The sequence below is a fragment of the Rhinopithecus roxellana genome, chromosome 17 (genome assembly GCF_007565055.1).
Source record: "Rhinopithecus roxellana isolate Shanxi Qingling chromosome 17, ASM756505v1, whole genome shotgun sequence".
Lineage (NCBI taxonomy): Eukaryota > Metazoa > Chordata > Mammalia > Primates > Cercopithecidae > Rhinopithecus > Rhinopithecus roxellana.
This window is the reverse complement of record NC_044565.1, coordinates 85166824-85193418: the sequence shown is the minus strand read 5'-3', so window position 1 is coordinate 85193418 and position 26595 is coordinate 85166824. Positions and strand designations below refer to the sequence as shown.

The 26595-nt window shown below is 36.5% G+C and overlaps 1 protein-coding gene across 7 annotated transcripts in view; it reads left to right on the top strand.

Moving 5' to 3' along the window:
* The window catches only part of PSME4 (proteasome activator subunit 4), a 106994-nt gene that overhangs the window by 51763 nt on the left and 28636 nt on the right, over nt 1-26595 (top strand). For all 7 annotated transcript variants that reach the window (XR_749655.2, XR_004054325.1, XM_010378889.2 and 4 more), the window contains exons 20-34: nt 1032-1127; nt 10090-10145; nt 11377-11433; nt 11651-11706; nt 11802-11900; nt 13415-13477; nt 13586-13681; nt 16296-16427; nt 18890-19099; nt 20439-20575; nt 22115-22168; nt 22470-22599; nt 23567-23648; nt 24710-24863; nt 25371-25440. Coding sequence is in view for 5 of the 7 variants with exons in the window: in XM_010378889.2 (XP_010377191.1) it covers nt 1032-1127; nt 10090-10145; nt 11377-11433; nt 11651-11706; nt 11802-11900; nt 13415-13477; nt 13586-13681; nt 16296-16427; nt 18890-19099; nt 20439-20575; nt 22115-22168; nt 22470-22599; nt 23567-23648; nt 24710-24863; nt 25371-25440 (1492 nt within the window). In the remaining 2 variants the exon portion in view is untranslated. The remainder of the gene's footprint in view (nt 1-1031; nt 1128-10089; nt 10146-11376; nt 11434-11650; nt 11707-11801; nt 11901-13414; nt 13478-13585; nt 13682-16295; nt 16428-18889; nt 19100-20438; nt 20576-22114; nt 22169-22469; nt 22600-23566; nt 23649-24709; nt 24864-25370; nt 25441-26595) is intronic.

The window sequence follows — 26595 nt, the reverse complement described above, 5'->3', positions numbered from 1 at the left end:
TATATCTTTTGGAAAGTGTGTGTAGATATACCTTCTTTGAAAGGAATGCCTGTTTTCCTAGACTCAGCTAAGATTTTATTGTGTTGTTCTCAAAATGTTATTTTGAGAATTATTTCTATGAGATTTTTGTTTCTTGTTCCACAGGTATTTAACAAGAAATAAGTATTTGAAACCATTAGACTTCATAGTTTGAATCTTTGAAAATTTCTGAAATAATAGCAAGAAAATTAATATGTCAAACGCCACAAATTTTTCATAAGCACATTTAGGAATGGGCTTGGAGAAAGAAGTGTGATTGACTAACATTAACTCTGTCGTGCTCTGAACTGCTTTTTGGAGTAAATGTTCTTTTTTTTTTTTTGAGACGGGAGTCTCGCGGAGTCTCGCTCTGTCGCCCAGGCTGGAGTGCAGTGGCCGGATCTCAGCTCACTGCAAGCTCCGCCTCCCGGGTTTACGCCATTCTCCCGCCTCAGCCTCCTGAGTAGCTGGGACTACAGGCGCCCGCCACCTCTCCCGGCTATTATTTTTGTATTATTTTAGTAGAGACGAGGTTTCACTGTGTTAGCCAGGATGGTCTCGATCTCCTGACCTCGTGATCCACCCATCTCGGCCTCCCAAAGTGCTGGGATTACAGGCTTGAGCCACCGCGCCCGGCCTGGAGTAAATGTTTAACTAGTCCCATTTTTAAAAGATGGAATAAGCTGGAAGATCTAATGTAGCATTATTTCCTCTTTTTATTAGTGGCAGTGGTCTTCGGTAAAGGGATGCTTAAATTAACAATTGTTTCACAAAGGGCAGTTAATTATTGTTACTTGTGATTATTTAGAGCCTGTTTAAATGTAAGCAGGCATAGTGTTAGCAATAAATGTATGTTTAATTGTTCTTTACTGTTGGTAAACTGAAGACATTTGTTATTTTACCTTAATCATTTATATCCCCACATGATAAAACTTTTGTGCTAGGCTCTAGCAGGCTTATTAAATAGGGATTTGGAGTCTTCTAAAATATGAAAATGTCTTGTTTTTTTCTAGAGATGATATTCTACAGAGTCTGACTATAGTGCACAACTGTTTAATTGGCTCTGGAAACCTCCTACCTCCGTTGAAAGGAGAGCCAGTTACTAACTTGTAAGTAAAAATAACTACTTTATTTTGCCACTTAGCATATATTTTAGGTCTTAGTCACTTAATGAGTTATTGGTTTGTTATTGTTATTGCTGTTACTTCTGTATCAGTTTAACCTTTTTATTTGTCACTGTTAAGGTAAAAAATACCAGAGGTACAATTTAGGTCTATAAACCTGAAGGCTTTATTCAGATTTTCCCATGGTACCAGGATAGAATAACTTCAGGTATTAATTTTAAAATATCAAATGTGAAGATACTAAGTTAATCTATTAGTTTACTGAGTTAATTAAAATAAATAATGTTCTTTTAAAAAGGAAAAATACTGCTTTTTTTTTTTATCTATAGCAAATGTTGATTTAGGATTTTGTAGCAAAAAACTTTTTTAAAAAAATAAACATTTCTTCAATCTTATTCATTATGATTTTGAACTTTTTGTATCTCAGTTTGTTATGATTTTTTAAGTGTTTTCTGAGTGTTATTATTTTGAACGAATAGCTAAATTGAATCCATTGTTAGTTCTGCCATTTAAGGTGAAAAAAATCAAGTTAGAATAAAATCAGCAGAGGCCCAGTGTGGTGGCTTATGAGGCAGGCAGATCCTTTGAGTGCAGGAGTTCGAGATCAGCCCGGATGACATGGCAAACTCCTGTCTCTACAAAAAATACAAAAATGAGCTGGGCGTGGTGGCATGTACCTGTAGTCCCAGCTGAGGTGGGAGGATTGCTTGAGCCTGGGAGGCGGAGGTTGCAGTGAACCGAGATCATGCTGCTGCACTCTAGCCTGGGCAATAGAGTGAGACCCTGTCTCAAAAAAAAAAAAGAAAAAGAAAAAGCATAAAATCAGCAGTATATATTAATTTTAGCTTAATTATTAAGTAGATAATAATTTAAATATATTAAGATCTTTTTTTCAACATCAGTATCTTGTTACTAAGCAAGTTAATGAAATCACATGTAAATCACATTCAAATTAGTAAGTGCCCTCTCTTCCCCCTCAAAAAACACAAAGGGGAAAATGATGTACTGATTTTGCAACAAAAACGTTAAAAAGCCTCAAGAAGTGGTTTCAAAATGTGGCTTACGTGTCTTTCCCATACTTTGTGTAGTCATTGTTTGGAGTCATGCATTTCCCATTTTTTTCACTCCAAAAAATTGTTCTTAGGCATTGAGCTTTTTAGATTATTAAGTTTAAGAAGGAGAAGTTAGGGTCATTTCAGGTAAGGACATCTGTTATAAGTGTGTCTAGGAATTTGCCGAATTCTTTTTTAAAGGACTTTTGTTTTTCATTAGTTTTGTTGTTTGATATAAGAGGAGTTATACCAGAAAAAAAGATTGATTTTGAACAATATTTAAAAATAAGAGCCTTCAAAAATTATTTTGATTTTCACCTATGATCTTAACAGTGTGTATTACAGTAAGAACTTGACCCTTTTATGGCATGCAAAAAGCTATTTCATACTTAGCAAACCTAGCACGTCAGCAAATTGAGTTCTGCTTGAAGGTGGCAACAATTAGAATTGTGGTCATTTAATCCAACAATTTAAGAGCAAAAGCATGTGTTTTTAATGTTAGTAAATTTTTAGTAGAGTGATCATTAGGATGCACTGCTGAAGGGTCTGCTAAAGAGGCCAAGGAATTTTCCTTGCAGTTTGTATCAGCCTGTGTCTTGATGACATGTACATTGTAATAGTGAGTTGAAGCAAAAGGCTTTATCCTTTGAAATAAATGTGCATCATGACAAAAGCTTCATATATTTGATTATAAAACCAATTAGATTTTTGTATAATGAAGTGCATTTTAATAAGGAAAAGAATATATTATGATAATCTTATGAATACCATATAATACAGACTATTAGTTTATATTACTATATATTATAAGCTATAAAATTGATCCTGAGTATCCTTTTATTGGCTTTTCCCAGAAAAGTTAAAAAGGAAAGATAAATTTAGCCTGAAAGGTTTTGCGTTTTAGCGCTAGCACATTTAGAGTGAAAATTTAATGTAATAATGTAATGAAGTAATAAAAATCTATATTAAATATATGTACATATTTATATATTTAAACATATATAGATAAAAATATAAAATGCTTCCGGATATATACCTAATAATATAATGAAATAAAACTTCAATTTTTAAAAATCATTGAATAATACATATTTTTAGGGTTGTTTTTAGTTACATATATCTGTGGGGGATAGTGATTATATAAAGTAGAATTAAGAATAAATGAACATCTCTTTGTCTTTGAATTGCCAAAAGAGGGAGTTTTAAGTCTTCCTTTGGCTTTTACAAGTTCTTAATAGAATTGTATTTAATTTATAACTGGCATTACCTTCAGCTGAAGCTTTATTTTGGCAAAGTATAGCTTTTGACATTTATTTCCTATGTGTAACATTTTTACTTTTTTTGACAGATGGTTAATCTCATAAAGTATCATAAAATAGCCTTTAAAATTTCTAAAATGCTTATTTTAATATAGGTTAGTAATTGTTAAAATCTTCTAAATCTAAATTGATTTGAAAAAACTAATACAGTTATTCCAATAGATGGTCCCATGGTTCTGTGATACAAATTCATACTGCCTGGTGTGAAGAATGAATATCTGTAGCATAATTTATGGTGATTATCAGCAGATCAGTTTGAAACTAGTAGAGAAAGAGAATTAACTTAGCACATTAGTTGCTCCACAGGAAATGGGAAAATGTACTAGGTCAGGGAGAAAATGAAGCACATAATTGTAATGAATATTTTAGTGTAATGTCTAAGATGTCTGAGGAAAATATCTATTGTTAATAACAGTTTGGCTGTGGTATTAGGAGACATTATGCATTTTCTGAAATACCAGACCAGTTTTTAGAAGCACACAGCAATTCATGATTCTTTTTTTTTTTTTTTTTTTTTTTGAGACAGTCTCACTCTGTTGCCCAGGCTGGAATGAAGTGGTGTGATCTCAGCTCACTGCGACCTCCACGTCCCGGGTTCAAGCGATTGTCCTTCCTCAGCCTCCTGAGTAGCTGGGATTATGGGCACCCGCCACCACACCCAGCTAATTTTTGTATTTTAATTTTTTTTGAGGTGGAGTTTCGCTTTTGTCACCTAGGCTAGAGTGCAATGGCGCTATCTTGGCTCACTGAAACCTCTGCCTCCCGGGTTCAAGCGATTATCCTGCCTCACCCTCTCAAGTAGCTAGTATTGCAGGCGTATGCCACCAAGCCTGGCTAATTTTTTTTTTGTATTTTTAGTAGAGACAGGGTTTCACCATGTTGGCCAAGCTGGTCTCGAACTGCTGACCTCAAGTGATCTGCCTGCCTCGACCTCCAAAAGTGCTGGGATTATAGGCGTGAGCCACCACATTCAGCTTTATATAATTCTTTTTTAAAACATTTAAATTTATATAAATCTTAGGTAAAATTCTAGCTGGTATAATTTTTTTGTCAGATTACCCAGTATTAAGATTGCCTTGTGTGTGTAAGAGTAGTCTTTGTCTTCTGGAAGAAAGAGTACAGTGATTAAAAAAACCAACCAAACAAAAAAAAACCGTAGAAGCTTAGTTTACTTCTTTTTTTTTTTTTTTCTTCTTTAACAAAAAATAGAGACAAGGTCTCACTATGTTGCCCAGGCTGGTCTCTGAGCTCAAGTGATCCTCCCACCTCAGCCTCCCAAAGTGCTAGGATTACAGGTGTGAGCCACCACACCAGCTTTTTTATATATGTATTTTTTTTTTTTTTAGTTTTTTTGAGATAGGGTCTTGCTGTGTTGCCCAGGCTGGAATGCAGTGACACAATCTTGGTTCACTGCACCCTCCATCTCCTGGACTCAAGTGATCCTCCCACGTTAGCTCCCAAATAACTGAGACTATCGGCGTGGGTCACCACGCTCAGTTAATTTTTGTATTTTTTGTAGAGATGGGGTTTCGCTATGTTGCCTAGGCTGGTCTCAATTTCCTGAGCTCAGGTGATCCACCTGTCCCCACATCCAAAAGTGCTGGGATTACTGGCAGGCATGAGCCACCACACCCAGCCAAAGCTTAGGTTACTTTTTAGTTTTCCTGTGAGAATATCTAAGTTAGTCCTAATAGGGTATGTGGGATGGTCTTAAAATCTCATTGTTCAGGGGAGTGGCTACTAAATGGGAAAACCTATCTTCTGTGCTATATTATTATATTAGAGATTGACAAAAAATAAAAAGTCATGTTCTAAGCATGAAAGTAAATGATCTACCTATTGGTATCCACTTTGGGGATACCATGTACCTTTGGGCCTTTAGCAATATAGGGTTACTAAATATCTTTTTTTTTTTTTTGAAACGGAGTTTCACTCTTGTTGCCTAGGCAGGAGTGCAGTGGCACAATCTCAGCTCACTGCAGCCTCCGCCTCCCACGTTCAAGTGATTCTCTAGTCTCAGCCTCCTGGGTAGCTGGGATTACAGGCATATGCCACCATGCCCGGCTAATTTTTGTATTTTTAGTAGAGACGGGTTTTCACCATCTTGGCCAGATTGGTCTTGAACTCCTGACCTCGTGATCCACCCACCTCTGCCTCCCAAAGTGCTGGGATTACAGGCGTGAGCCACTATGCCCAGCCACTAAATATCTTATACTTACTATAAACTTTACAGTTTCAAAGGACAGATATAATAAAGTAATTGTGGGTAATTAAGGGTAAATTTTTTCTTATTTTGTACCATTGAAAACAATTTGAATTTCTAACAGTTTTGTCAGATATCACAGGTTGCTGAATTAATCTTAAAATAAGACCTATTTTGCTCTTGGAACCTTTAGATAGTGTTTTAAGAGAAATATTTGTGGTATAGTTTATACTTATAATTCTACCTTTATAGATGTGGAAGTTGGATCATGTCTTTCCAGAGTCACAGGAATTTTGGACACTTGCCTTTAATCCTGAAATCGTCATTAATTTTTCCTTTTGCAGTCCATTCTCTAAATAATCTTTTAGGTCTAACCAGCTATCACAGGATGCAAAAAACTAACATCTAAAAAACAGGGTTACTCAAGGTAGAGGAGTCATTTTTCATCTCAAAATATTTCTTTACTTTGTGCCCCCTTTCCTCTGATAGATTTATTACGTTATTTTTAGTTAAATCATCCTTAGGATCTCAGCTTTTACTAACTTTTCACTCAAAGAAATTCATACTTAAGGTCTGATAGTGAGACCATTTCATTGATATGTGAAAGGATGTGTTGCTTATGCAATGAGGGGCAGGGCTAGCTAACCTCTCTTGGCACCTCCAGGAAACTACCCAGCTCTGCTGGGGGAGCTGCACACAGAAAAGGAAACAGTTACTACTCCACGGTGAGTAACCCTGTTTTCTCCTTATTTCACCTTCTGACTGTTTTCATTTATTTTTAAAAGCTTGTATGTCAGACTTGGAAATAGTTCCTGTTTTCAGAGTTAATTTAAAATCTAGCAGCATATAAGATTTTTCTTTACTTAGCAACCCTTTGTTCACTTGGCAGGATAAGAGCCAGGTTTTCGTTTGTGTTTGTAGTTATTATTGCTACCTAGGATTGAATTGGATAATAGGACACAAAAACAGGCCTAATTGTCTCTTGTGAAACATTTATACTTTGAAGGGAAAAAAAAATCTTTTATGTGGCTTGGTTTTACATCTTTTATGTTTATTTTTATTTCGAAGGGGAAGGGTTATTGGGAAGATAGGATGTTCTTTCACTTATACACAGGAAGAATTTTATATTATTGTTTACAGCTGTTTCATGACAATTCACCCAGCCTTCATTTACATATGTGATTTGTATTATATATTTTGTTTTTGTGTTAATAGTTATTTTTCACCATCCCTTCTTTCCTACAAGTGATTCTTTTCATAGTTCTGCTCTAATCATATCTAAAGAAGATTGCCATCTAGTGGTATGAATACTATAGTTGTTGAAAATTCATAGGTCTTTTTTTAGTGGTACAAATATTTTAATACATTTTACTATAAGTTAGGTGGCCTGGTACTATCTAGAAGCTATGAAGCAGATTTAACTTTATTATTATATAGAGGTGTTATTTACAGTATGTTGTGCTGGAATTATTTTTTTGAATTGTAGTGTTCCTTAGGTTAAATGATAATATGGTTTATAAAATGAACTAGTGAATGAGTAGGATGGATTTCACATGGGGAAGGGGGAGGTAGTGATGGAATTTGATTTAACTTACGTACTATTACTATAGGTTTTAGTCAGAATATAGATCTGTAAGACAGTGCCTTAAGCCTGTTCACCTAAGATTATGTGCATAGCTAAAAGCTACTAGAACCATTTTATATATCAGAGATTACATTCTGGGTACAAGTAGATCTGTAACATCACAAAGAGACAGAGTCATAATATTTTACTTGGGTAATGGATAGAGATTTCTTTTCGTAAAAAATCTTCTAAAGATCAGAAGAGGTAGGGCACTATGGCTCATGCCTATAATCCCAGTGCTTTGGGAGGTGGAGGTGGGAGGATTACTTGGGACCAGGCAGTTTGAGATCAACTTGGGCACCATAGCGAGACCCTGTCTCTACCAAAAAATAAATAAACAAATTAGCTGACTTGGTGGCGTGCAAGAGCCTCAAGTGTGTGTGAGTCCACTTGAACTGAGAAGGTTGGGGCTGCAGTGAGCCATGATCATACCACTGCACTGCAGCCTGGGTGACAAAGGGAGATCCTGTCTTGAAAAAAAGAAAAAAAAAATAAGTAGCTACACTTGCTGAGAAGCAGTTACTGTAAAACATGCTAAGCCAGTTAATTTGTGGTAGGCAAGAAAATATCAAATTATGGTGGATAAGAATAAATAAAAGCTGTAATGTGTACTACCCAGATATATCCTATACATATAGTCTTCCCTTGGTGTAGTTAGGAGATTGGACCCACAGCATATCAAAATCCACTCATACTCAAGTGCCACAGTAGGCCCTGTAGAGCTCACATACACGAAAAGTCAGCCCTCCATATGTGTAGATTTCTCATCTGGCTAATACATTTAGTTGAAGAAAAAATCTGCGTGTAAGTAGACCCATACCTGTGTTGTTCAAGGGTCAGCTCTTTGTAGGAGATATGGAAGCTGTATTTTAATCCAAGTTTTAAAAGTAAAGGAAGAAGATAAGGCTTTTATTTAAATATATTACTTAATATTTTACAATCTTATACAGGATTTTTAAAAGTAGTCAGCATAAGTGATAATTTTTCAGATTCCCTGGTAACAAAACAATTCAAAGTGTCACATGGATTTAAAGAAATTTGGTGTCCGGACTCTTAGATGAAACTTGTTTGAAAAACTTTAAATTCCCAAATGACAGCTTTTTTGATATAGTAAAACCTATGGAGAATAACTGATCATAAAGAATGCTTTTTTTCTCTTTTTTGTATAATATGACTGTAACTAAAGTGACAGTAATTAAAATTCATGCTTGACTTAATGTTATATGGCATTAGATACAGACTGGGTAAGCTGCAGGCTGTATATTTCTACTTCAGAAAACTGTTTATGGCAGCAGTGGGGAGACACATACTCTAATGGGATGGCTCACAGCAAGCACTTCCCCTTGCTCTAACAATGGGAGGGGCGGGGGAGGGTGGGAACCCTCTTGTGTTTTATTCTTGTTACTTTTGAGTACAGACCTTTTCTCTTTGGTGAAATCTAATTTCAGTAAAGACTTGACGTTCATGTAAAGGAATCTGATTGTATTTTCTACTAACAGATTTTGGATACATACATATTTTTGATCATGCAAAAATATATAAGATGCTCAAGTTTGCCAGTGGTTGAAGCTTTATAGAAGGAAAACAAATATTAAGCTTTGAAGTAAGTTAGTGAAAAAGAAGCCATTCTTTGTTTATACTCTGTGGGCTTGGTTTTGAAGCTTGAGAAGGTATTGTTGCTATCCTCTGTACTGGGTTATGGTGAGGAACATAGTTAAATAACTGACATTTTAGAAATGTTTTTTCCTATTACTTAAATTCATAATTGTCAAATATTAAGGTAGAGATAACCCATTTAATTCAGCTACTTTTTGAGGGTGTACAATATAGCTCGGGATGTACTGATTTAAAAATGGTATTTTCTTCATGGCAAGTGCTGTGCAGTTCATTGGTGATTAGTAATAATAACAAGATTGCTGTTTATTAACTCTGTATATGCTTGCCGCATTTGTGCCTATTTTTCCTTTTAGAATGTATCTCTTTGTTTAATAAAAGCTTTGAATTGAATCTCATATTTTGAAATAAAATATTGAAAATGAGGTATATTTTTTACTAGAGAAAATGTAGATTTCAGATATATCAATTCTCATTTTCCTATAAAATCTGTTCTTGCATATGTAAAAAGTGACTTTTAACTGTTTAATGAATTTAACTAGTTGGGTCTGGTTGTGGTAGCCTTGCAGAGCAGGGCTACCGCTTATAGGCTCAGGGTAGCCTCTGGTTGTGGCATCATAATTCTTTATGGCAGATCTTTAATTAGGAAACAGTGATTTTTACGCCTGAATTTCTTCGAAAAGAGGTCTTTTTATTGCACATGTTAGGAGAGATGTGTTTGACTGACTTCAAGAGGAAGGGTAATGATTATCTAAATAAGCTTGTCAGTTCTATATGCTTTAGTAAAATTTGTGAGTTTTAACTGTTGTACCATTATTAAGCTGACTTTTCTTTATATAAATGTTTATCATATTTAATTTTTCACATTTGAATATTGGATATCAATATTATGTTCCTTTAGGAGGCCCCCTGAAGTCACTACATTTTTTCTTTAAGATAAATAACATGATTCTAACTGAAACTGCATTGATCTTGAGAAAGATAGATTGATTTTTCCCATTGAAGATGGGAAATCTGTGTCTGTTAAAAGAACATAATCTTTGTTTTGGTTTAAACAGTCCAGCAATGCAACTTTTCCCTTTAATACTTCATATTGGTATTATTAATAAATGCAAGCACTCTTGTTTTTATACAGAGTACCAAGTATGGTGTCCTTGGAAGAGACAAAGTTGTATACTGGACTTGAATACGGTATGTGAATCCTAATCCTAGTAAATCTGTGTGGATTATTTTTGTCAGTAACTCCACAAGGACAAAATGAAGTATGAAGTAGTGTTTTTGTTTTGTTTTGTTTTGAGACGGAGTCTCACTCTGTTGCCTAGGCTGGAATGTGGTGACGCGGTCTCTGCTCACTGCAACCCCTGCTTCCCTGCCTCCCGGGTTCAAACGATTCTCCTTGCCTCAGCCTCCCAAAGAGCTATGATTACAGGCATGTGCCACCAAGCCCAGCTAAGTTTTATATTTTTGGTAGAGACAGAGTTTCACCGTGGTGGCCAGGCTGGTCTCCAGCTCCTGACATGAAGTGATCTACCCACCTTCGCTTCCCAGAGTGCTGGGATTACAACCGTGAGCCACCCCGCCCAGCCTAAAATGAAGTAGTTTCGTATTATGATGTTCCTAATCTCTTTTTTGATATATGAAAAGAATATTAATTATACAGTAGTCATTTCTGCCTATTCTGGAGAAACTGGAAAATTATTATATAAAGAATAGCCAGTAAGAAATTGGGTCAATCTGTATTTGAATGCTATGTACAGAGGTAGGCTTTTATATATCATAATGTTCATTTATGTTTAAAATTATTCTAGCACTTATATATTATACTTGGTGTAAATAGGAATATTGTAACCCTATATTTGAATGAACTTTATACCCTCCTATCATAATAAAGTTTTATAATAACATTTATGTAAAACATTTTATCATTAATGTTCCGAATATAACATGACTAGAAATTTAGCACCCTTTCTCATTGCTGGATTAACACTAAAGTTAGTTACATACATTAATTGCTAGGGTGTAATTGCTTGATTTAGGTCACCCACTAATTAGAAAATTCCATGTATTTTAATCTCTAATTAGTGACTAGAGCCTTTGAAATATCAGCAAAGGTGGTTTTTCTTTCCCTCGCCCCTCCCACCTTCTTGCCCCATGAAGTTTTATAAGCAGGTCATTTTATTTATTTTTTATTATTATTTTTCTTTATCTTGAAGCATGATAGACTTCTCATAAGCAGGTCATTAAGTGTAGAGGTTTTAGAAGTTGCTGTAACATGCCTAGCCACTAATCCAACTATGGTGAAGGCAGACCTATTTTTTCCTCCAATACTTTATCCCTTCTTGACCTAACCTGTTGATACTAACTTTAAAAGTCTGAGGAGCATTCAGTGTCTAAAATACCTTCTTTTATTTTTTCAAAATAGATCTGTCTCGAGAGAACCACCGAGAAGCAATTGCTGCAGTTATAAGGAAACTTCTTAGTAAGTATATCTGTACATTTAACTTATTTGTACTTTGGAATAAGTATTTTGGAATTTTAATCTATAACATGCATGTGTTTACTTAACGTTTTTTATTCTAAATGGTGAGAATATTGCGCAGTGATTTTTTTCTTAATGGATTCTTAACTAATGCCTCAAGATTCTTACAGTAGTTCAAAATATTTTAACCAAAATCCTTTTCCTTCTCCCATTATAGACCACATACTTGATAATTCAGAAGATGATACCAAGTCATTATTTCTTATTATAAAGGTACAGTTGTCATTTAATAGTTGCATAATTATTAATATGATAAAGCTTGGATTGATGACTTGCAAACAAATACAATGTGAAATTCTTTGACACAGATTATTGGAGACCTTTTGCAATTCCAAGGATCTCACAAGCATGAATTTGACTCACGATGGAAAAGCTTCAACTTAGTAAAGAAATCAATGGAAAATCGGGTCAGTATTTTCACCTAAAAGTCTGCACTAATTTTTTTTTTAAAGATGTATAATAACCTCCTAGTTTGGATATTATTCATCATATAGAGGAAGTTTCCCTAAAAGGAAAAATAGTAGATTTAAAAATATGTAAAAGTTAAAAACATCATGGTAGAAATCAAATGGATCCTAGCAAAAAATGTGTTTTTCTTATACAGAATCTTCTGCCTGTTTCCATGATAGTCTCTAAACTCTCAATGGGAATTTGGACAATAGCACTGAGACTAGATAGTCTCTAAACTCTCAATGGGAATTTGGACAATAGCATTGAGACTACCTTGTAAGAACTTGAAGGAATTTAAAAATAGGAGGAATTATCTACAGGCATGAACTTAAAGCATTGCACTTTATGTAGATCTGAGAAAATTACCTTGTATTATATTCATGCTGCAGTAGAAGTCATCGTAAGCTTCTTTGGGACCCCGGAAGAAAGAGTATCAGTGTAAGCCAAGAGATGTTCATGGCAGTGTTCTTATACCAGAAACTTTTACTGAAATCGAGTGTAAAAAGGTTGTGTGAGTTCATTGTTTAGACAACAGTTGCTAGATACTTCAGGCAGAAGGAATGGCATGTAAAAGGGCAAGGAGATATAAAAACATCGCATATTTTAGGGGCCAGCGGCTGTAGGGGGTAAACTAGGTTGTTTATACTTTGTTGTGAGAAAGTGCTTCAGTTTTATATTCAGCAGTGGGAGAGTCATTAAGGGTTCTTAAGTAGATCTGATTTGAATATTGATTGGAAAAGTCAACACTCAATTCACTAAACATTAAAAAGCCCTGCCACCACTGTGAACAGTAAGTACAAAGAGATTGATACTGGAAGCAAGAAAGGGAGTTAACTATTACACTCCAGGTGAAAAACACAGCCTGAGTCAAGTCACTGGTGTTGAAATGGAAATAACATGTTTTGAAAATGGTAGAATTGGGAGGCTTAATGACTAAGGAGCTGTGGTGTGGAAGAAGAAGAGTCTTTGAGCCTCAACTATCTGCCTTTGGTGACCAGGTAGAAGATTATATGGATAAAAGCTTAAATTATAACTTTTAGAAATCTAAAAGATATTATTATTAAAATTTGTAGTAAACATATATTATTACCCTGAAAGGCTATGGCTATTTATAGATTTAAGAGAGTTGAGCAATTGTCTTATTAGGCTGTTTTTGTACTTGCAATATTTAGCTGAATAAGAACACAACTGTTGCTCTCCCATGCGTGGGTCTAATAGTAAACTATCAGAGAAAAACAGGGTGTTGGATGGGCTGTTTAAAAGGGGGGATATTTCTACTATTACCCATAAAATTAATTAAGATAGCATATTTTTATATAAGCCTGATGTCTTTAGAATAAAGGAAATTCCACCACCACTCACGAGCCAACCAGGGACCTTTTTGACCGCTTACTAAGGTATTTTAGAGGCATCTATTGTTGAAGTCAATTAGTGAAAATGTTGAAATATTTGTTGCTACTTTGTTTTCCAGCTCCATGGGAAAAAACAACATATCAGAGCACTGTTGATTGATAGAGTAATGTTACAGCATGAGGTAAATATGTTTTTCATAATGATTTTTTAAATGCCAGTTTTCCAGATGAGTATTTAGTTGTGTTTTCATAATTAAATTGTAGTAAATACTTTGCAATTGTTTTCTTAGCTACGGACACTAACTGTTGAGGGTTGTGAATACAAAAAGATACATCAAGATATGATCAGAGATCTTCTTCGCTTATCTACAAGTTCATACAGTCAGGTAAGGTTTATCCAAACACGGCACTCTCCTCCTGCCCTCCCATTTTATTACATGCAATCTTAATTTCCCCCCTTTAACAAGAGAGTTTAAATAATTTCTCCCATAATTGGAATTATTCTCTCAATTACTGGAAATTGTAATTTCCAGTAATTACATCCAGGAAGTAATAAAACCAGAACCAAAAGCTACGCTCTCTTAACTCACGTTAGCATAGAAAACAGCTTTCAGGCCAGGCGCGGTGGGTGGCTCAAGCCTGTAATCCCAGCACTTTGGGAGGTCCAGACGGGCGGATCATAAGGTCAGGAGATCGAGACCATCCTGGCTAACACGGTGAAACCCCGTCTCTACTAAAAAATACAAAAAACTAGCCGGGCAAGATGGCGGGCGCCTGTAGTCCCAGCTACTCCGGAGGCTGAGGCAGGAGAATGGCGTGAACCCGGGAGGCGGAGCTTGCAGTGAGCTGAGATCCGGCCACTGCACTCCAGCTTGGGCGACAGAGCGAGACTCCGTCTCAAAAAAAAAAAAGAAAACAGCTTTCAAATTGCAAATATATTCAAGCTAAGTTTGCTAGTCATTTTTTTATAATGCTTAATGTTGCTATTTGTAATTACTTCTCATTTATTTAAATTTGGAAGACAGTGCTAGTGTGATATTTAAGTCCAGTCTACAAAGGCCACATAATTCCTCCTAGACATTATGCTTAGGTTTTAGGAAGCTGCTACCGCATGAATTGTGAGGGCTGTCTTTTAAGATAGTGGAGGCAAAAGAGATTCATGTGCAACAATTATTCTATCTTTGTAAAATAATGTAAATTAGCTACAGGTTAAGCATTGGAAACCCAAAATGCTCCAGAATCCAAAACTTTTTGAGCACCAACATGATGCTCGAAGGAAATGTTTATTGGAGCATTACTGATTTCAGATTTTTGGATTTGGGATGATTACCCAGGAAGTTTATAATCCACATGTTTCAAAATCGGAAAAAAATCTCAAATCCAAAACATTTCTGGTCCTGAGCATTTTATTTTACTTTATTTTTATTTTTATTTTTTGAGACACGGTCTCTGTTACCCAGGCTGCAGTGCAGCAGTGTGATCACAGCCTACTGTAGCTTTGAGCTCAAGCTTTGAGCTTGAGCTCAAGCGATTTTCTCACCTCAGCTTTCTGAATAGCTGGGATTACAGGCATGCGCCACCATGCTGGACTAATTTTTTCATTTTTAGTAGAGACAAGGTCTCACTGTATTGCCCAGGCTGGCTCGAACTCCTGGGCTTAAGCGATCTTCCTGCCTGGGCCTCCCACAGTGTTGGGATTACAGGTGTGAGCCACCATGCCTGGGCACCTGAGCATTTTAGATAAAGGATACTCAAACTGTAACTAATCTCTGGCTCAGAGATTCCCTCTAAAGTAATGTTTAAAATGAGTTTGAGGCCAGGTATGGTGGCTTATGCCTGTAATCCCAACACTGTGAGTGGGAGGCCAAGGCGGGTGGATCACTTGAGATCAGGAGTTCAAGACCAGCTTGGCAACATGGTGAAACCCCCTCCCTCCTAAAAATACAAAAAATTAGCCAGGTGTGGTGGCATGCACCTATAGTACCAGCTACATGGGAGGCTAAGGCAGGAAATCGCTTAAACCCTGGGAGGCAGCGGTTGCAGTGAGCTGAGATGGCGCCACTGCACTCCAGCCTGGGTGACAGAGCGGGAAAAGAAAAACAAAAAAAACTGGTTATAGGAAAAGCAACATATTGTGCATATTTCAAACTCTTTTTTTGTTTGTTTGTTTGAGATGGAGTCTCGCTCTGTCACCCAGGCTTGAGTGCAGTGGCGCCATCTCCATTTACTGCAACCTCCACCTCCTGAGTTCCAGCAATTCTCCTGCCTCAGCCTCCCCGGTAGCTGGGACTACAGGCATGCGCCACCATGCCTGGCTAATTTTGTATTTTTAGTAGAGACGGGGTTTCACCATGTTGGCCAGGCCGGTCTCTAACTCCTGACCTCAGGTGATCCACCCGCCTCAGCCTCCCAAAGTGCTGGGATTACAGGTGTGAGCCACCGTGCCCAGCCTACTATAACCAGTTATTATCCATTACTGTTTAACTAGTTCATAAGTTGTAAATTTATACTTAATGTTTTGTTTGGGTCAAAAATATGTGAGATTGTGCTTAAGGTTTACCTTAAGAATTTTAAGTTGTTATGTGTCTGTTTTGGTTTATTTAAGTTCCTCCTGGAAATTCTTTAATTTTCCTTGTGTGGACAGAAGAGAAAATCTGGCTCTTCATATGAAAAGTAATTCAGAATAAAAAATTTAATAGTATGCTGATTACTTTTAGCTATGTTACTGAGCAAATGCATATTGGTTCCATTCAGTCTCGCTTTTATCAAACATATTTCAGTCAGTGTAACCTAAACCATGGATATGGTCGGTGGTAATGTGCTTTCCTTTTGATATAAGTAAAGATAATCATTTACTTGTTTTTTAGGATATTTGCTTTGAAATTTCTTTTGTTAATGAGAAAAACATGTAAATTATCATTATTGTTTTTGAAATTTGTTTTAAACTGCTTTGTACTTTAATATATAATAAAAGTCCTTTGTTAATAATACTTCCTCCAGGTGAGAAATAAGGCTCAGCAAACATTTTTTGCTGCCTTGGGAGCATATAACTTCTGTTGCAGAGATATCATTCCCTTGGTTTTGGAGTTCTTAAGGCCTGATAGACAAGATGTTACACAGCAGCAATTCAAGGTACGGGGTTTTTTTTTTTTTCACTGTAAACATTTTCAAACATACTGAAAAGTTGAAAGAATTCTACAGTAAACATCCATATCTTCACCATTGAGATTCTATATTTAAGATTTCGCTATATTTGTTTTATCGCATATCTGTTCAGTTTTTTATGTATTTCAAAGTAAATTGAAGATATCAACACGATTCACCTTTAAACAGGTATAATCTTTGTTTCATACCGATATGAGAAGACTCATTATTTACTTATTTACCTCTGTTTGTGATCAGTATTTTGATGAAGAAAATGTAAGAAGCAGACTTTCCTGAGGAAAAGAATTGTTGAACTTGAGTGCTAGTGGCCAAGTAGTCTGGCTGGCCTGTGGGAAAGAGGGATGAAAGACCAAGAAGTTTAGAGTAGTATGACCAGCATGAAGGAAGGGCTTAAGACAGGAAGGAAGAAATATGGTAAGTTTGAGCAATGATATGAAAGCTTATGTAATTGGAGTACAGAAGAAAAGAAATGATACAGGATAAGGCAACTATTACATCCTATGGGGATGTAATAGAGTATAGGTAATATATAATGATTGCTTATACTGTCAGGTAGAAAGGAAGAGATTGAGAGTGAATTAAGAGTGAGAACAGATAGGACTTGGTGATTGAATATGAGGGGACTGAAAAAAGGAAATGTGTAAATTACTAAGCTTTTGGATCGTACAACTAGTTGTTGGGCACATCAGAGAGAGCGAGAGTAGAATAGATGATGACATAGTTAATTTGGACTAGTTTAATTTGAAGTGGTTCCAGTGAACTAAGAGCACTGTCAAGTGGGCAGTTAGACATCTGAGTCCGAAGATACCATTTCCATGTATGTTGATGATAATTGAAATCTATGGGCATGGATAAGAAAGCCTAGGAGGAGATTAAGAAGAGGACCAAGGGGCATATGTTGAGAAACTCCTTTAGAAGCCAATAGAAGAGCTGAGTGACACTGGAGAGGTCAGAAAGGTATCAAGAAATAGGGAAGAATCACAGAAGGCAGGGAGAGGTCTTTCTAGAAGGAAGAGTCAGTGAGTACGTTCATTGTTTTTTTGGAGATAATGAAGATGAACCCTAAACATGTTCCATGAAGCTTGTAAGACAGAGGTGTCAATAAACTATAGCCCAGGGTCAGTTGCTATTTGCTTTTGTAAAAGTCAAAGCTTGCTTTTTTAAAACTTCTGTTGAAACACAGTCATGTTCATTCCTTTATGTATTATGTATGGCTACTTTCACTCTACAGTGACAGAGAAGAGTAGTTGAGACAGAGCAAATGGCTTTGCTGTTTACTTTCTGGCCCTTTATGGAAAATATTTGCAGACCCCCAGTGCAGATGTATAATTCAAGAGTCTTGTAGGTTTGACTCATTGACTATCCTGTTGTTGACCTTAATGAGAGCAGTTTAAATGGACAAAATTAGGGAGGTCAAGTACAATCAAAATAGAAAAATATCTATTAGATCAACAAAATCCAGGTTATGAGTGACCTTATGGAGAACCAGTAGAGAGGAGTGGAATACAAAGTCAGTAACAAGCTAGATTGGAATCAGGTGAGGTGAATTGGAAATCAAAATATTTTGATACTAATAACTCTTTTTATGAAAAAGCCCTTTAGAAAGGATACCTGCTGTCATCAAAGGATACCTGCTGTCATCAGAATCATTGTGGTTAATTGGACTTTCATGAGTAATAAATACACAATATAGTTTTTATGTACTTTGTAAATTACTCAGCAACCGGGTGTTAACTACTATTTAATAAATTATTTCAAACACCAAACATTAGACCCTAAAATTTTAAGGGTGGCACATTTTGTGGTTTTTATGATATAGTTGAAGAAAATTACTATGGAATATGTATTCTTAGAAACATCCTTACGTTTCTTTATTACCTTATTAGTAGCCATTCTTTGAGCAATTTCTTTTTTTCTTTTTGGAGACAGGGTCTCGCTTTGTCACCTAGGCTGGAGTACAGTGGCATAAGCACGGCTCATTGTAGCCTCCGACCTCTTGGGCTTAAGTGATCCTCCCACCTCAGCCTCCTGAGGAGCTGGGACCACAGGTGTGTGCCACCATGCCCAGCTAATTTTTGATTTTTTGTAGAGAAGAGGTTTCACCATGTTGCCCAGGCTCTCAAACTCCTGAGCTCAACCGGTCTACCTGCTTTGGCCTCCCAAAATGCAAGAATTACAAGTGTGAGCCACCTCACCTGTCCCAAACTCTGTATTAAATGACTTAGAGAAAATATTAATGGATGCCACTTAAATGTCAAGTTAAAGTTTCTAAAAAGTAACATGTTCAATGTGTGAATATATTTTACTAACCAATGTTAAGCATTTAAGTCATCAGTACTCATTTAAAATCAACATGTAGGTGTGTTGGCTACAGCTACACGATACTTCTTATTTCCTATGTAAACATATGTATATATTTTTTTCTGCAGGGTGCCTTGTACTGTCTCCTTGGAAATCACAGTGGTGTGTGCTTGGCAAACCTTCATGATTGGGACTGTATTGTACAGACTTGGCCAGCGATTGTTTCTTCAGGGCTTAGCCAAGCAATGTCCCTGGAAAAGCCATCAATAGTGAGACTGTTTGATGATCTTGCAGAAAAGATTCATAGGCAGTATGAAACAATTGGCTTGGACTTCACAGTAAGCAATGTCATTCTTTCATTCAAGTTTTAGTGGAAATCCCGCCTTGTTAAAATGCCCTTTATTTTTCTTGCCCTTTTTCCAGTAATAATATTCTTGGCATTTGAGTCCAGTGTTCTTTTAAAAAAGCATTTGTTACCTGTTTGCTTTTTGTACTTTCATTGATCATTAAGTACTTTCATAGATAACAAGGTAGAGTAGCAAGTTGGAGCATGGTGGGGAGACAGCCAGGGCTCCACAAAGGCTTACTGATTTGTTGTATTTACCCTTGTTTTGTGTGTGCCCACAGCCTCATTTTTCAAAGAGTTAATTATATTTTATGAGGTTTACCATGCTAGCCAAAGTCACAAAAGATCGACTACTGGGTCCGGGTCTGTAATTTATAGTGAAGAAAACTAAAATTGAATGATTTGACAAATGAAAGACTATAACTTGCAGTGGTGCTCAGGTTGAGAGTTATAGCAGGTTTTCTAGGAACTTGCAAATCTGTATTTTACCCCCTCAGAACATGGGGGTGAGTAAAAGAAGGATGAGCACAGCCGAATCCCCCTCTACCTTGAAGTGACTATGGTTGACATCTCTCCCCTGGTTTAAAAACCGCTGTTCTAAATATATTCCTTTTAAATCAAACATAGGGTTGCTATTTGCAACTGTCTTTAGATTATACTTTATTTTTTAGAAAAAAAATTTAATTGAAATGTAATTCACATATCATAAATATCACCCTTTTAATATAGACAGGTTGTATGCACAATAGTATATAGTCACAGGACTGTGTAAACACTTGAATTCCAGAGCATTTTCCTTTTTGTTTGTTTCTCATTCTCATTCTGCCTCATTCTGTCCCCCAAGGCTAGAGTGCAGTGGCATAATCATCCCCTGCCTCAACCTTCCTAGTAACTAGGACTATAGGTGTGCACCACCACACCCAGCTAATTAAAAAATTTTTTTTTTTTTTAGAGAGACAGGGTTCTTGCTGTGTTCCCAGGGCTGGTCTCAAACTCCTGGCCTCAAGCAGTCCCCTCACCTTGACCTCCCAAAGTGCTGGGATTACAGAGATGAGCCACCATGTCTGGCCTCCACAATATTTTCATTGCCCCAAAACAAAATGAGTACCTAATAGCAGTCGCTTCCCATTCTTCCATACCCCAAAGCCCTGGAAACCACTTTCTTTTTCAGTAAATTTGCCCGTTATTAGATATTTCATATAAACGGAATCATAAAATATGTGGACTTTTGTGTCTGGCCTCTTTCACTTAGCATAACATTTTCAAGGTTCGTTCAGGTAGTATGCATCAGAACTTCATTTTTTTTTTCCTGCTTTTTTCTTTTTAACAAGATTCCAAAGTCATGTGTTGAAATAGCGGAATTACTTCAACAGTCAAAAAACCCCTCTATCAACCAGATATTGCTTAGCCCAGAAAAAATTAAGGAAGGAATTAAACGCCAACAAGAAAAGAATGCTGATGCCCTAAGGTAATTGATGAATGGTGTACTTCAATAGATGATATATAGATAGTAAGTTTTGGCTTTTCTTGAGACAGAGTCTTGCCCTGTTGCCCAGGCTGGAGTACAGTGAGACGGTCATGGCTCACTGCAACCTCCACCTCCCAGGTTTAAACTGTTCTCATGTGTCAGCCTCCCGAGTAGCTGAGATAACAGGCATGCATCACCACACCGGGCTATTTTTGTGTTTTTAGTAGAGACAGGTTTTCACCACATTGGCCAGGCTGGTCTTGAACTCCTGGCCTCAAGTGATCTGCCCACCTTGGCCTCCCAAAGTGCTGGGATTATAGGCGTGAGCCACCACGCCTGGCTGATAGTAAGTTTTTAACATCTCTAAAATATAGATGTATACCATAATTGCTTAATGATGCTTACAGATTGACTTCTGAAAAAAATACAAAGAAATCGAGAGAGAGTTATTACAAAGATTCCTGTTTTCTCTTTGTAAGCTATGGAGGTATAAAACACCATCTTAAAAATAAGGTCAGGCGTGGTGGCTTTTGCCTGTTATCCCAGCACTTTGGAAGGTTGAGGTGGGAAGATGGCTTGAGCTAAGGAGTTCGAGACCAGCCTGGGCAACATGGTGAAACGCTGTCTATACAAAAAATACAAAAATTAGCCAGGCATGGTGGCATGCACCTACAGTCCCAGCTACTTGGGGGGCTAAGGTGGGAGGATCGCTTGACCCTGGGAGGCAGAGGTTACAGTGAGCAGAGATTGTGCCTCTGCATTTCAGCCTGGGTGACAGAGCAAGACCCTGTCTCAAATAAAACAAAAAGTTATTTCACTGTCATATCTTTTTTTTTTCTTGTCAATTATCTTTTTTTTTTTTAAGGTAGTAATATTTCAGAAACTACATAACTGGTACACATCAGTCATTAATTCCTAAATTCAAGTTTAGCAGATGTATCATTTTATAGTTCATATAATAGTAATGACTTTTTGGTCAAATTTGGTATCAGGATTTTAATAAACTGTTTTTGGATTCTTGGTACCAAAGTACTTAAATCCTTCAGTGATGACACTCAAGCAAGAGTCTTCCTAACTTGATTCTGTCTTTGCCTTACAATTAGTATATGAATATGCCTCTTTGTTGTTTTCTAAAATGTCTATAAATAATAAACTCTTATAGCCTATCTAATGTATTTCTGATACCTGGTGTATCGTGTGTGTGTGTGTGTGTGAGTGTGTGTGTGTGTGTGTGTGTGTGTGTGTGTACCACTCCCAATTAATTGATTACTACTTACAGAGTTACTTGTGCATGTCCACTCAGGAAAAGTTGAGTTCACTCTCCCTAGCCTTTCATGAGCTTTTCCCAGCATCTCTGTTCACCTGTCTGCTTTCATTCTGGCTTGCTTCTCACCAGGCCCTTTACAGTCAGGTGGTGAGAAGTAAGTGGGGAAGGAGGGTGAATTTGGCTAGAATTTGAATTTCTATTATATTTTTTGATGTTCATTTTAGTATTATAGTAAAGTAATACCTCACTTGATTTTTTTTTTTTTTTTAAAGGAACTATGAAAATTTGGTAGACACTTTGCTAGATGGTGTGGAGCAAAGAAACCTGTAAGTGCAAAAGATTTTTGTAATTCTCACAGCATTTATCTTAAATACTATAGGAGTTTTCTACAAGGAAGGCTATGAATGACGGTGTCACAAAAAGTTGTATTCTGATTTGTGTATTTGTAAGCAGATTAAGAGGAAAAGAGATGGAGGGAAAGTTTGGGATTAATAATAGGAGCAGCATTCTTCAGTAGACCTATTTTAATTCTTGAGAAACTTAAAATTATAAAGTGTTTCACATACTTTTTTTCCTCTTCAAGTGGTTTTATGTGTGGTATGCTTTGTCATTTTTCCTCCTTTTAAGGCCCTGGAAATTTGAACATATAGGCATTGGGCTTCTATCTCTACTGCTGAGAGATGACCGAGTGTTGCCTCTTCGTGCCATACGGTTTTTTGTTGAGAATCTCAACCATGATGCAATTGTAGTTCGAAAGGTACATACCTTGTTTTAGCTACAGTCTTGGGTTTGAGACTATGTATGTGACCTGAAGTCTTTAAATTCTTCACAAACAATACACACTTGGTTAATAAATATCTTGAAGTGTATTGATTTGAAATTTACCCCGTTGGTTCAGAGATGATAATGATTCATCTAACAAATATATAAAGACATGCTTAGGCACTGTGTGTCTAAACACTGGGAATATAGCAGGAAATAAGTTTATAGGCTAATGGGAAAGATTGAAAAATTAGAAAATAAGATGTGTAGTGTTTCAGGAGGGGTACAGTTTTGTACTCTCCAAGTGTCAGAGGTGAGGTGGGGGATGGGGAGATGGCCTAAGCTGAAGCATTGGAGAACAATCTTTAAAAATACCCTGAGGCTGGGCCAGGCTTGGTGGCTCATGCCTGTAATCTCAGCAATTTGGGAGACTGAGGCAGGCGGATCACATGAGGTTGGGAGTTCCAGACCAGCCTGACCAACATGGAGAAACCCCGTTTCTACCAGAAGTACAAAATTAGCTGGACGTGGTGGTGCATGCCTGTAATCCCAGCTACTCGGGAGGCTGAGGCAGGAGAATCGCTTGAACCCGGGATGGGGAGGTTGTGGTGAGCCGAGATTGTGCCATTGCACTCCAGCCTGGGCAACAAGAGTGAAAACTCCATCTTAAAAAAAAAAAAAATACCCGGAGGCTAAGATTTGAAGAATGAGCAGGTATTGGTTTAACAAAGAAAGGGTCAAAGTTTTCTAGGAGGAGAGACTAGCATGGGTCAAGACTGTAGAGTAAGAACTGCCTGTGATTTATTCTAAGTCAGATTTAGCACTCACATGGCTGTACTGCCAGATGTCAATAGGTGAAGTGTTTTTTTAAAGAAACAGAATCAATTTCTCCTTTGAGTAGAGCAGGCAACCAGTTAAACGATTTAAATTTTTTTTATAAATGTACCTTTTTTCTTTTCTAGATGGCTATCTCAGCTGTTGCTGGTATCCTTAAACAGCTAAAAAGAACCCACAAAAAGCTGACCATTAACCCATGTGAAATCAGTGAGTACTACCAGAAGTAATTAATAGTACTTTCCGATAAAACTCAGAAAATTTTCTTGACATGTATACATTTTAGTTCTTGACCTCAAATATTGTTCTATGGATATTAACACAAAATATGAAATAACATTATGAAGGAAACAGTTGACTTAGTAAAAGCCAGTGATAACTATCTACAAAAATAGATTGATTTTTTCTGCCTTCATATGATTTATCTCACCCACTAAGCAATTACACTAATTATTTCATCAACCATATTTCAAAGACTTAAATTGCTGTTACTAATTTGTTAAATGTTTCTCTTTGGGTGGTGGGATTAGGGACAAGGTGAATTTTCTTCCTCATACCTTATTGTATTACCAGAATTTTTCAGAAGAAAAAACCATTTTTTTCTGGTCTCCAATCCAGGATTAAAACATTGCATTTCAATTGTATGGTATCTTTAATTTCCTTTAATGCAACGTTTAATCCTGGATTGGATTATAGTCCAGAAGAAAATGTTTACAAATTTTTTTTAATGTAAAGTACATTCAGTGGTACAGCCGTCCAAATTTGAGTAAAGTCTATTGATGAAATAATTTTACTGTATTAATGTAAACTTTGAGAATTGTATTTTGATTATTTGAGATGATGTCTACAATTGATACTCATAGTTTTGATAAGTATGTGTGGAGAGAGAATATCAAAATGTCAAAATTTGGGTGTCTCAGTGAAAGTTATGTGGGAAATCTTTGAGCTCTGTAAGTCTGGAATTATTATTTCAAATCTAAATAGTTTAAACAAAATGAATCCATTTAATTTTGGTAAAAGGAATGAAGTAAGTTTCATCCTTGATCTTTTCCCCCAAAGTAACTGATTCAACAAAACTTAGTAGATAATCCCATCTTCTGTGTTTTGAAATGTGCCCCCAATTGCTCATACATATGTTACCTTGTCTTGAGAGAATTTTAATAGTGTTGTATTGTGAAGACAAAGTTACACTGGTACTGTTGATTGAAATTTGAGAATAACTGTTGGGTGAATGTTTTTAAATTCATCAAATGTGATTGTCTTTTCCTTAGGTGGATATCCTAAACCCACCCAAATTATTGCTGGTGATAGACCTGATAATCATTGGTTGCATTATGATAGCAAAACTTTACCAAGAACTAAAAAAGAATGGGAGTCAAGTTGCTTTGTGGAAAAAACTCACTGGGGATACTACACCTGGCCGAAGTAAGTAACTTACTGTGTATCTTATCATTAAATGCCTTTGATATAACTGTTTTATCATATTTCAGTTTCTGGGGAGGTTCAGAGGCACTTGAAGGTTCTTTTATCTTTCCCCTTCCCTTAGTCCTCTCTTTCTTTTGCTCCTGCCAATGCTACGCCTCATTCCTGCCTCTTTCCTTGTATGAAAACCCTTAGCCTTTCTGAATCCCATGGTTATATGGCTAAGGAGGTTATTAATAGCTGCTCTAAATTATATTCCGACCTATTAATAATACACATGCCTAAGCCAGCCCAGAGAAATACATATTTTTCTCTCCTTATTAACTCCATTTGTCATTAGGACACAGTGATCTGATAGATTTTTAAGGCCTAGACTGTTACTGCTGTACTCATCTCCCCAAACTTAGCATCTAGTTAGAGTTCATTAAAAGTGCCTTCTAATGCTTTCTATCCATGAAGCTCTAATATTTTTTTCTATGCGTATGATAAATATGAACTCTTACTATATAGGAATATGGTTGTTTATGCTGGTGTGGAAGAGCAGCCTAAGCTTGGCAGAAGCAGGGAGGATATGACAGAGGTAAGCATTCCATTTCACCATGGTTCAAATGCATCTTATTTTGGGCCACTTATTTATCTCAACCTCACTTCAGTTCTTCTTTTTCTTTTTTTTTTCTTAATACAATTTGTGTTTTTCAGTATAGCGCTGCATAAATACTGGTGACTATGTAATCCATTCTCCCCAACCCCTTTATACCAGTGCCAGTTGACACAGATCTTGATGTATCTAAGACTGAGTTACTGCCCCATTCAGCATTTCTTTGGCTACTGCTTTATGTAGTTTGCTGCTCATTTCTTGTATCAGTTCTGTTACAAGTGTTTTGAAGGAAAAGTTAATGACTGATTTTTAGTTTTCTATTGCATATAAATTATGGGTACTCCGTAAATACATATTGGTAGATTTCAGTTAAAACTTGACTTAAACTTCATTTAATTTACTTCATTTTGAAAGTTGACTTGGCTGGGAGCCATCACATACCTGTAATCCCAACACTTTGGAAGTCTGAGGCAGATGGATCACTTGAGCCCAGGAGTTTGAGACCATCCTGAGCAACATGGCAAAACCCTGTCTCTACAAAAAATACAAAAATTAGCTGGGCGTAGTGGTGCACACCTCTAATCCCAGCCACTTGGGAGGCTAAGGTGGGAAGATTACCTGATTACCTGCAATGAGCCATGATCACACCACTGCACTCCAGCCTGAGTGACAGAGTGAGACCCTGTCCCAAAAAAAGAAAAGAAAAAAGAAAATTGACAAGGGTTTTTAAGTTTATGTATTCCTCAAGTTAATGGTGTTGTAACTTTTTCTGGTTCTGAACGGTTGGTTTACCTTTTTAACTTCTGGTGTTTTATAAATATGGAAGTGATTTGTTGGGGCTTGATGTATAGTTTTGGGGATTTTAACAAATTGCACACCAGATGTCACAGTTGCTTTCAGTCTTCATTTCCCAAGCAGAACATTTGTTGATTTTTAATTCACAGTGTGAGAAATAGGATTCAAACTTGAGAATCTGAAGGAAAACTTATTCTTACTGTTTTAGCATTTTTAGAGGGAGATACTTGGTTTTAGAAATCATTGTTACCTATGAGAACTAAAAATTCATTGAAACAAAAATACAGCCTCTTTTTGACTATCAAAATCTTGTAATTTTAACTTTTTCAGAATCATGTATTT